The 10,588-nt window shown below is 40.4% G+C and overlaps 1 protein-coding gene across 5 annotated transcripts in view; it reads right to left on the bottom strand.

Moving 5' to 3' along the window:
- Window positions 1–497: 497 nt before the first annotated feature.
- Window positions 498–10,588, bottom strand: part of tnip1 (TNFAIP3 interacting protein 1) — a 73,410-nt gene continuing 63,319 nt past the window's right edge. For all 5 annotated transcript variants that reach the window (XM_016991490.2, XM_008104810.3, XM_016991493.2 and 2 more), the window contains 5 exons: window positions 8,954–9,079; window positions 7,568–7,648; window positions 5,879–6,079; window positions 5,532–5,625; window positions 498–2,989 (listed from right to left, as the gene is read on the bottom strand). In XM_016991490.2, coding sequence (XP_016846979.1) covers window positions 2,946–2,989; window positions 5,532–5,625; window positions 5,879–6,079; window positions 7,568–7,648; window positions 8,954–9,079 — 546 coding nt within the window. In that variant the 3' untranslated portion in view covers window positions 498–2,945. The remainder of the gene's footprint in view (window positions 2,990–5,531; window positions 5,626–5,878; window positions 6,080–7,567; window positions 7,649–8,953; window positions 9,080–10,588) is intronic.

The following is a 10,588-nucleotide window of genomic DNA, read 5'->3' as shown; positions in this document are numbered from 1 at the left end:
TATCAATGCACAGCAAGATAAGGAATGTGTCCCCTGCATACATAGAGTTTGATGTGAAAGTGAAGTTTAAATTTTTCCATTTAAGGCCACCTATTGAGCTTGTGTCTCAGACTGAACTGAATATATAATTCTAGTTTACAAGTCATATTCTTTGGTACCATGGTATCAGCTGAAAAACACTCTGTTGGTCCAATCTTCTCCCTACAATGTAGGGACTACAATTAGCACCTTGAACAGAGTTTTTCATCCACTTCCTTTAGCTAGAGCATGTCATTTGTGGTTTCTTTCTCTGGCTTTCACCTTATGCAAATACAGACTTAAGAAAAGTCTGCTTGTATATTTCCCCTCTCTTTCTTCTTTCCTGCAGTGCAAAATATGGGTTCACAGGAGTGAAGACACTTTTTTCACTGTGACTTACGGCTTATGACTTTTTCCTTTCATGGCAATCTGAAAGGCATCTAAAAAACCTCAAATTATTGCAAAGACACATTTATGAAGACTTTCACAGATAAATCCATACTTTATTATGAATAAAATACATGAATATTTATAGTTAAGATCAACTTGTATAAACAGAACGTCTAAACATTTACAAAATAGGAATATCAGCTAGCAAAAAATATGAGTAGCTCATCTAAACACAGTGGCAACACACCCTAAGTCCCTGAAAACATTTGGAAAACGTGTCACCATTTAGAGATTATTTTCCTTTGCCTCTTTTTACAGTAGTTTGTTTTGTAATAATTTACACATATGTTCTTACAACAGAAGATAACCCTTATGAACAGATGTTTACAGGGAAAATTTTACAGGTATCTTTCGTAACACATTTTCTGGGTAGTCTGCATTTGTCCTTGCACTGTAAACATTTTGGATGTGCTTTTTTGAAGAGACACAAGAAAAGAAATACACTTTGCAGTTATTACCCATGGGAAGCATTGTCCAAAGGATTTAATGGTGGCTATTTCTTTGTGAAGATCAATTCTAGGTTCAAAATTATTTTAATTATTGAACAAATCCCTCTTTTTCCCTATGTTTAAAAAGTCCAAAAAAAATAAGTTCCCTGCTTTGTCATCTGGTTTTTAATTAGCCACTCTATACTTGCTCCCTTATTCACTTTCCATGACAACTGTCTGTTACTGTCGTATGTCTTCAAGTTGTTTCAGACATATGGCGACGCTATCATGGGGCATTCTTGACAGGATTTCTTTGGGAGCTGGAGGTTGAAAGAATGACTCGCCCCAAATTACCCAGCAGGTTTCCATAGCAAGTATGGGTTTGAACCTTGATCTCCAGAGAGTAACACTTAAACCACTGCACAACAGCAACTCTGTTGGTACACCATATTAATAAAAGTATGTTCTTTAAATCCAATTTTGTAACTCTTTCTTTACTCACATGCATGGCATTAGTTGTTGTCTGTCTTACATGAAGGTTCTTGGTTTATCCAAGCAGCCTCACTTTTGCTAAAGTAGCTAGTGTCTATGGTGTGAATGGAGAGAAAGCCATATAGGCAAATTGCATGGAATGCCTATAAAAAACAGGTCCTGTTTCACGCCCATTAATACCTGAAAGCTGGTTAAGGCTCAAGTAAGCCATGGCAACCACAGACACACTGATTCTGACTTATGGAACAAGTGTGAAGAAAACAGATTAGTGTCTTCACTCATATGACCATATTTGGAATATCTTCTGTAGCAGGGTTTTTAATATTTTGATTAAATACATCATTCCACATAGACAGTTGCTGATCAGTTTTCCAGCCTGCTCAGTATTACCATCACTGCAAAATGTCATTACTATAAAACTAATCAATTTGATGGTGTCAATAGACGAAATTCAGGTATTCTCATGAATATATTAACCCTATCACAAGAATAGGGTTAATTCCCCATGGGAAGATAGGGTGGCATATAAATAAAGTTTTATTATTATTTATTATTATAAGGAGTGGATATCAGATCAGACATCTAGTACAGCATGTAATCTCCAAAACAGGGCAGCTAGATGACACATAGAAACTGAGGTCCAGAATCTGCTGTGGTATTTCCCAACCTAAGATTTCAACGAATTGTTTCAGTTTCATTGTGTTCTTTGCTGGGAGACTAATAAGAGACTAGGTAGAGTTTTAGTAAAAGGATACTCGGTACATTCCAAGTGAAGGGTGTTTCAAATATATGAATAAAGAGAGTATCTAGTGCAGGACATGAACATATACTAAGTTGAAGAGACATTGTACAGTACTGTTTAGTAAATAATCAAATCAACATTTTCTTTGTTAAACCACTGAACTAGAATTGCAAAATTTTAAAATAGATATTGAAAATAGGCAAGGTATATTTCATTTTTATTCCTATACATTATAGACATTAATAAGCAGAAAACAAAACACACATACAAAGTGATGTAATTTCCTTTTTCTTTTTGCCTTCTCCCTTGAAACCCCTCCAAGTGTTGGAGCACTGGCCACAATGAGATAATTACGCTCCAAAAGACATTCTCACAGACAATATTTTTGCTTCCAGTAAATGAGAAGACGTCGTGTTATCAATGGAAAGCTGTCATATAGTAGGATAATCAATGAAATGTATGTCCATTTGGTGCAGGAGACCTGAATGTCCTGTGTAATAACAGCAACAACCATATATTGTGCGTGGTACTGGAGTCTCACTTGCAACTGAGTCTGAGAAAGAGAAACCCAAATAGGTTTCGCAATAGGAGGCTTTTCAGAAGTAATAGGCCACTGGTCACTCTTTGACATACTGTAGATCTTCAGAAAGCCAGGCTAAAGCCACTGTCATCCCAAGTGTCCAAGTTATATGTCCCATATATACACGCACAAGTGTGAACAGTGTCCAAAAAACACAAGGAGGCTACCTGTACAAGTGGGTTCACAAGAATTCTGCATTTCCACTTTTAGATGCTTAAATATAGCACCACACAGACTAAGTGGGCCGTTGATTTTTAGGTAATCCGAGGCCTGTAGGGTCTGAAAGGCAAAAATACATGCATTACAAAAATGGCTCTCAAAACCATAGACCTCATATCCTTAGACAAGAACCACATGCTTCCAGTTCAAAATGCTTTTAATTTAATCTTTTAAACTCTATTTTTTTTTAAAAAAAATCTGTTAAATATGAAATGGTTATAATGTGAATTTGTTGGTTTGTGTTCAATTGTCTTTATTGCTTGTGTAAATGTAAATTGGGTTTTATCTTTTGGTTAATTTTATTTTGTATTTTTTGTATGGCCTTTCTATATGTTGAGTCCCCACTGGGAAGATAGGGCAGGATAGAAATAAAGTCTCATTCATTCTGTTGTCGAAGGCTTTCATGGCCAGAATCACAGGGTGGTTGTATGTTTTCCGGGCTGTATGGCCATGTTCCAGAAGTATTCTCTCCTGACGTTTCACCCACATCTATGGCAGGCATCCTCAGAGGTTGTGAGGTACACAGAGGTTGTGATGGTTTTATGATAAAATATCCCCATGACACAAAAATATTTTCCAATATATGATGCCTGACATTCAGTATAATCCAACATTACAATTGTTTAACATGGGCAGAAAAGGGGTTATTTTCAAATTTCTATTACAGGTGAAGAATAACAGAAAACTATGAATATTTAATATTTTATGGGAGGCACAAGCCAGGGTTCTTCTGAATCCAAATGGAAGTTAGGATACCATAAGATACCAAGAAAAGACATTAGGATACTAATAAAAGACATTCCAAGTAGTTCTCAGAGAGGAAATCTTGGCTTGATGAGTGACTATGTTGCAAAATCGGTAAATCATGCTGTTTTAGTTTCTCACAACTAGTGCTAGCACATTATTCCCGTGGGACTGAATCAAGCATCTGCCTTCCATTGATAAAAGGACTCCAATCACTGAAGTTGCCTTTGCTTGATTGGAAACCCCTTCCAATCACTTCCAATCATAGATTTATGATTGGTTTAATATGTCTCGTTCGTGCTTTTGTACCGTACCGTTCACTCGTATTGCACGGTATGGCAGACCCCTCCCCACATGAATGAAGCAGTGAAACGAAAGTGAAAGCAGCACAAAACTGTTTGCTTTGCTGCTGTTTGTTCCTCTGCCTGCTACGCTTGTTGCCTCTTGCTTGCCTCAGTGCCTGCCTTGCAGCTTGCTTATTCTTTAACCTCAGATCAAGAGGGAGACCTCTCAAAATCAGTGGTGCCTTAAACCTCTGCCTTTGAGTTCAGGTCTCCTCTGCAGATCAAGAGGGAGACCTCTCAAAATCAGTGGTGCCTTAAACCTCTGCCTTTGAGTTCAGGTCTCCTCTGCAGATCAAGAGGGAGACCTCTCAGAATCAGTGGTGCCTTAAGTCCTTAGGTTAGAAGGCGGGACCAGCGGGGAAAGAGAGAATGTTTTTAAAGAGGATTTATTTATAGAAAGAAAAAACCCTAAAATTTCGGGGGATGACCCAAACCTTATAAGAGTTGGAAGGCTAAAAGTTGTCAGGGTCTGCAATACAGACAAAGATGAAGGGCTGCCAGGCACAGCATCTGAGTCAGTGGAAAGCAAGATACAGCAACAGCTGCAGCCTGACTCTGAAACTACCCCTGCAGTGCAGGACCAAGTGCCTCAGGTGAAATGAAACTCATTCGGATGGGCACTGGTTTTGAAAGCAGTGGACGGACATGGAAATGGGGCCATATGAATGGAAGAAACAAACAAGTAACGATTTTATACAAATGCACGACTACAATTAACCCATCCCCTTGCTGCTGTTTGTTCTGGGAAAGCTTCATGAAATAATGAAAAGCCTCTTTCAAGTAACCTTTTATGGTGCCTTTGGGAAACCGGCATTGATATGCTGCAGTGATGGCACTGAATGTTCTCCATGCAATGGAAATCATCCTTCTGGTGAACATGTACGCATTGGGCCGGGCTATGGCGCAGGCTGGTTAGTAGCCAGCTGCAATAAATCATTATGACCAAGAGGTCATGAGTTTGAGGCCAGCCCTTAGCGGAGTGAGCACCCGACCATTACAATTTTAAAAAATAGCCCTGCTCATTGTTGACCTAAGCAACCCAAAAGATAGTTGCATCTATCAAGTAGGAAATTTAGGTACCACTATGTGGGGAGGCTAATTTAACTAATTTACGACACCATAAAAATCATCCAGCAACATTTGGAATGAGGAAGTCGGCATCACAGTGGATGATGAAGCAGCTGCTCCCCCTGTGGCCGGAATCGAGCATACCCCCAGGAAGCTGGAAGGTGGAGAAGGTTAAATTGCCTCTGTCTCTGTCTCTATGTTCATATGGCATTGAATGTTTGCCTTGTATGTGTACATTGTGATCCGCCCCGAGTCCCCTTTGGGGTGAGAAGGGCGGAATATAAATGCCAAAAATAAATAGATACCGCTATCCCATGGAATAGCCAATGATGCCATGTGAATATCACAGCACATACACAAACTATTCAAGGACAGCACAAGGAAGACTAAAGAGTTATAATGAGCCTCAGGAACTTCATCGAAAAGAGTTGGAAATCTTTCCTTACCCGAATCTTTGGAGAATTGTTTCACACCATCCACTGCTTGTGAGTTCTGATTTTGTGACAGAACACATGGTGGTGGGTACCAATTATATTCTGGCTGCAAGGAGGAGGAAAAAGACAGTAAGAATCCAAATGCAGAGATCTTGAATGCTTTAAAATTGCATCAGTGAACAAACAAGAAAAACTGCTGTGAGTAATCTAACTGGGACTCATTTTGAGAATCCCGTTCCCTGCTGCCTCAAACCTAAAATCTCTGAGATGGGGGAATAGTTCAAGGGAAGATTCTCTAGAAATTGCTTCTAGTTCCCAAAAGGCTTCCCTCAGCCCCCAGTGCCTTTTCATTGACTCACAGGAGGAAAACGGTGGTAATTCTGAACTGGAGGCTGTTCACTGGCCAGGGCTGAGGGCGGGTATCTGATTTGTTGCCAATCCTCGTAACCACGATACAGGTGTGCTTGGGCTGGAGGGCTGTACTGGAACTGGTACATGGGGCAGACTGGGGCCACTGGTGCTGGCTGTGGGTTCTCTTGGTGGAGTCTGTCACCAGAATGCTGCAAGTGAGAAAGCAGGAAGCTGAAATGGATGCAAGCACATCAGACACTCCAGGAATGGAAAGGTAAGAAATTAAACTCCATAGAGTCTCATGGCACAGGAAGGAAGCCTATGGTTTTGTTGACTTGCAGTTTTCATCCACTGAGCATTACAAATGCTATACTATCCTTAGCAGTATTTCAATTTCATGTCTGCTAAGAGGAAGAAGAAACTAAGAAAGGAAGAGGTTTTGCTTTACTAATCAAAAGGCATTAGGGTAGACCACCTCTGAAGCCAAAGCAGCTCTAGTTTCAGTCACACAAAATAGGTAAGCAGGGATCAAATGGTAAAATTGAAGCTGAAGAGCTGCCTTCCCTCTCCTAGATTGCTCCAATTGTTTATGACTACAGCCTCATCTGATGAAACAAAATTACCATAGTTTACAACAAGGAACACTTATTTTTACCTGTATACACCATCTATTTCTAGCAGATAAAGGATGAACCTTTTTTCCTCCCACTCTTTCTTTTATGGGCAGCCTTTGTGTGAGTTGGGGAAACTCTTCAGTTTCAGAGGCGGAGTCCTCCATGCTGCTTTTGGCTGGGGCACGGAAAAAACTAGCCTTGTAGAGTTAGATTCCTTAGGTGGGGAAACTGGAATATCTTTCTTTTTTCTGCCTATCTGGAGCAAATAGAAGCAAGAAGTTCCTCTTATCTGCTTGAAAATGTTTGCGACCAACTTCTTTCTCTCAGCGTCGAAGATGTCACAAGACCCCTTGGCATACTGATCCAGACTAAAACCACCAAGGCACTGCATAGATTCCATTCGCCTTTTACAAAAAAAACTATAAAGATGCTGCTAACTGGCACAATGTAGCCTTCATAATTTCTAATGCACAACTCAATACAAGTTTTCAAATTGGAGCCCCAGTGGCACAGTGGGTTAAACTGCTGAGCTGCTGAACTTGCTGACCAAAAGGTTGGCAGTTCAAATCTGAGGAGCGAGGTGAGCTCCCGCTGTTAGCCCCAGCTTCTGCCATCCTAGCAGTTCGAAAACATGCAAATGTGAATAGATCTATAGGGAAGGTAATGGCGCGCCATGCATTTATGCTTGCCACATGACCTGGGAGGAGTCTACGAACAACATTGGCTGTTCGGCTTAGGAATAGAGATGAGCTCCAACCCCCAGAGTCCCCACTAGACTTAATGTCAGGGGAAAACCTTTACCTTAACCTTTCATGCAATTAATGCAGAAACAGGAAATAATGGTATTGTGATAAATGCCTGCAGAAGTGAGCTGGACCAGAAAATAGACCATCTAGCGACCCCTAGCATGAACAAGCCAAATTAAGCCACTCAAAGTAATACAAAGAAATTTCAGCCTCATACTTTCATTACTACTTCTAGCACCAAATTCACTAGGTCATGCCATAGGCCTTGTATGATCAAGCCACACTTTTAGCATTGTTGAAATATTTAGTGCTTCATCCTAGAATCACAATTCAGTACCTGCTTGTGTTGCTTTAGCATTTTCTTGTACTTGTCCTTCTCCTCCTTCTCTTTCTGGTAGTCCTCTTTAAAGGTCCTCAGCTACCGTGGAGATAATGAAAGAGATAATGGAACAGGTAAAAGAGATGCTCACATTCATTTTGTCCCTCCCCTGCTCACTAGTGACATAGTCAAACAAATCCAAATAGATCAGCTGCAATCACTGTGTTCAAATATGCTGGAGTATTTTTGCTGTGCTGACCCTGGCTATAGATAATCAAAAGCAAGACATTTGTTTTCTGCCTCCCTGCAGAAACTCACAGAGGGCAAGTGAGGTGAGATGGTGTCATAGAGGGTAAATACAGTTAAGAGACCAAGCAGGGTTGCAATGGACATTTTGGGAAGCCATCCCTTCTGGCTTGAATAATGTTGTGTCCTCTACTGCTTTGCTGCCCAAGTACTTGAATGAGTTTTATCTCCATTTCTGTCTTCCTCTCCCCTTCTCTTTGAATCCCCCAAAGGAATTGCTTAGTAAAATATCTTTTTCATGCCCGAGAACATGAACTGCATGCTCTGAAATGTGTTATGGACACCCTTCCAATACCTTCATCTAATAGAACAGCACAATGCAGCAAGGCACAAGGTGACCCATGAAGTGTGAGCAGGGTCTACTTTCTAATCAACTTGAAAAAACTTCTGAAGGCTCCTGAAAACATCTCTTTGCTTTGCATGTGTGATTTGTCTCTTTCTCAAGCTACCCTCTGGGCAGCAGGAGCAGTGCATTATTAAAGCAAGGAACTCCCCAGTGATTGTGGCTATGGTTATGATTACACCATGTAACACAATTTTTGTTCCTGGATTAGAAATGTCATTTCCTAATTGGTTCTATCATAAAAACACCGGAAAAATTCATTAAACTACAAAAACTTTGTTTTTGTGAGACATCCTGCAGCACCTCTTGCTACAGTTTTTCCATGAAAGTCTTATTGAGTCTCAATCAATTTAACATAGTTTGTGGCAGCCACAAAAATGAAGTTTCTAGAGTATAGCAACTACTTTCAAAGTAAGTACCACACAATTAAACAGGAATAACACTTTCGAACCAGGAACAAATGTTATTACATAGTGTTATTGTCCTTCAGGTTAGACCTAGAGGAAAGGAATGTGAAGCAGACTGGCATATTAGGAAAGGAAAAGAAAGAGAGGAAGTATGGGAGTCCTTGAAAGGACGACAAAATTATGGGTGGCAAAGAGAAAAGGAAGGAAGAGGCATGGTGGCTCAGAAAGGTATGGCTCTGTTAACTGGAAGGAGTTTGACAAGGAACCTAATTTGGGGACTCCTCTGACAGGGTCTAAGCAGAATGCACTGTCACCTTCAACATGTGCAAAGTTTTCTTTGCCTACTACCTGATTGTTGGTAAGCATTAATTGCTTTTGAAGCTTCTCCACCTGCCGTTTCAGCTCCTCCTTCTCCTCATTCATCCTCTCCCTATCGCTCCGCTCCCGCTGGAAGTCCTCCTCAAAGATCTTCACCTGGTAAAAGAAGAACATAGCAAGCCCTGAAGTATGTCATGATTTGATGCTGATATATGAGGAAAGGACACCATGTGTTAGTGTAAGTTCAACATCAAAACCCACATCACTGTTCTGAGAGGCATGCGAATCTAATCAAGTCATTCCCATCATGAGATCATGGCTAAACCAGCATACACCACTGCAGGAGTCTACAGTATACCATGCAGTTGTGGGCAAGTCTACACAAGAACCACCAAACGAAGTGCCCAGACATGAATCAAAGAACATGAAAGGCACTGCAGACTAATTCAATCAGAGAAGTCAGCTATAGCAGAGCACTTGATGAACCAACCTGGACACAGAGTATTATTTGAGAACACAGAAATTCTTGATCACTCTGACAACCATCATGTCAGACTACACAAAGAAGACATTGAAATCCACAAGTACGTGAACAATTTCAACAGAAAGGAGGAAACCATGAAAATGAACAAAATCTGGTTACCAGTATTTAAAAAAACACCAGAATCAAGACAGTAAAAACAAAAACCCACACTCGGAAACAGGAGAATTCCAGACAACAAGTAATTAAGGGCCAGTTAACACATCCCAAACAGAGGATGCCACCAGGCAATACAGGGAATGCTACTTCTGTGCAAATACCCTCGCTGATTGATTTTGCAGCTTCATGGCTACTCAATGCTATTCAAGTTTGCTAACTGCAACATTCACATTTGCTTCAAACAGACAAGGGTGCTTTCTCCCACCCTGGATGTTCCATAGATATATACACACTCCACTTGCTTCACTGCCAACAGAACCTATGAAGATGCCAGTCACAGATGCAGGCGAAATATCAGGAGACAATGCTACTGGAACATGACCATATAGCTCGAAAAACTCACAGCAACCCAACCCAGAATTTTCTGATTAGTCTGAGTTTACAGTGACAAACTAGGTGTCCCCCAAAATTAATCCAGTCATAGAACTCTTTTATTTGGATTATTTGCCCATGACAAAAAAAATTCTGACATGAAGAAAAGCAACCAATGGTCTGAATTAAATTGATTTAAACTTTTTATAGGTAAAGGTGAACTCAATTATCAGTCTAAATCATCTTAGGAAGGTTTCCAACAAATCAAAATACTGTACATGGTAAAACATATAAACATTCAAAACAACCTGAATGGGTGTATCCAGACCTTGCCATGCTTAGAACAAACCAAGAATGTGCAACTTTTCTGCCCCAGCTATACGTATACATACAAATACACTGACAAACACACCATACTTGAGGAATTCTTGAAACGACTTTCCATGGGATGGTTTCTCCTTCTAACAAAAGATAGGTAAAGAGGCTTGGTGAGAAGGGCGTGCACTAGAATGAACATCCCATGGCAGATCCAGACAGAAGATAAGTCTAGTGTTGCTGACTACTGTCATGACCAGAGAAAGCATCATAAGGAGTCACAATTGCTTTCCCCTTTTTTCCTTTGCTACCTCCAGTGGCAAATAAAACAAAGTTGG

This window comes from Anolis carolinensis, chromosome 2 (genome assembly GCF_035594765.1).
Source record: "Anolis carolinensis isolate JA03-04 chromosome 2, rAnoCar3.1.pri, whole genome shotgun sequence".
NCBI lineage: Eukaryota > Metazoa > Chordata > Lepidosauria > Squamata > Dactyloidae > Anolis > Anolis carolinensis.
The sequence above is the reverse complement of the archived record's forward strand: the minus strand, read 5'-3'. Positions and strand labels throughout refer to the sequence as shown.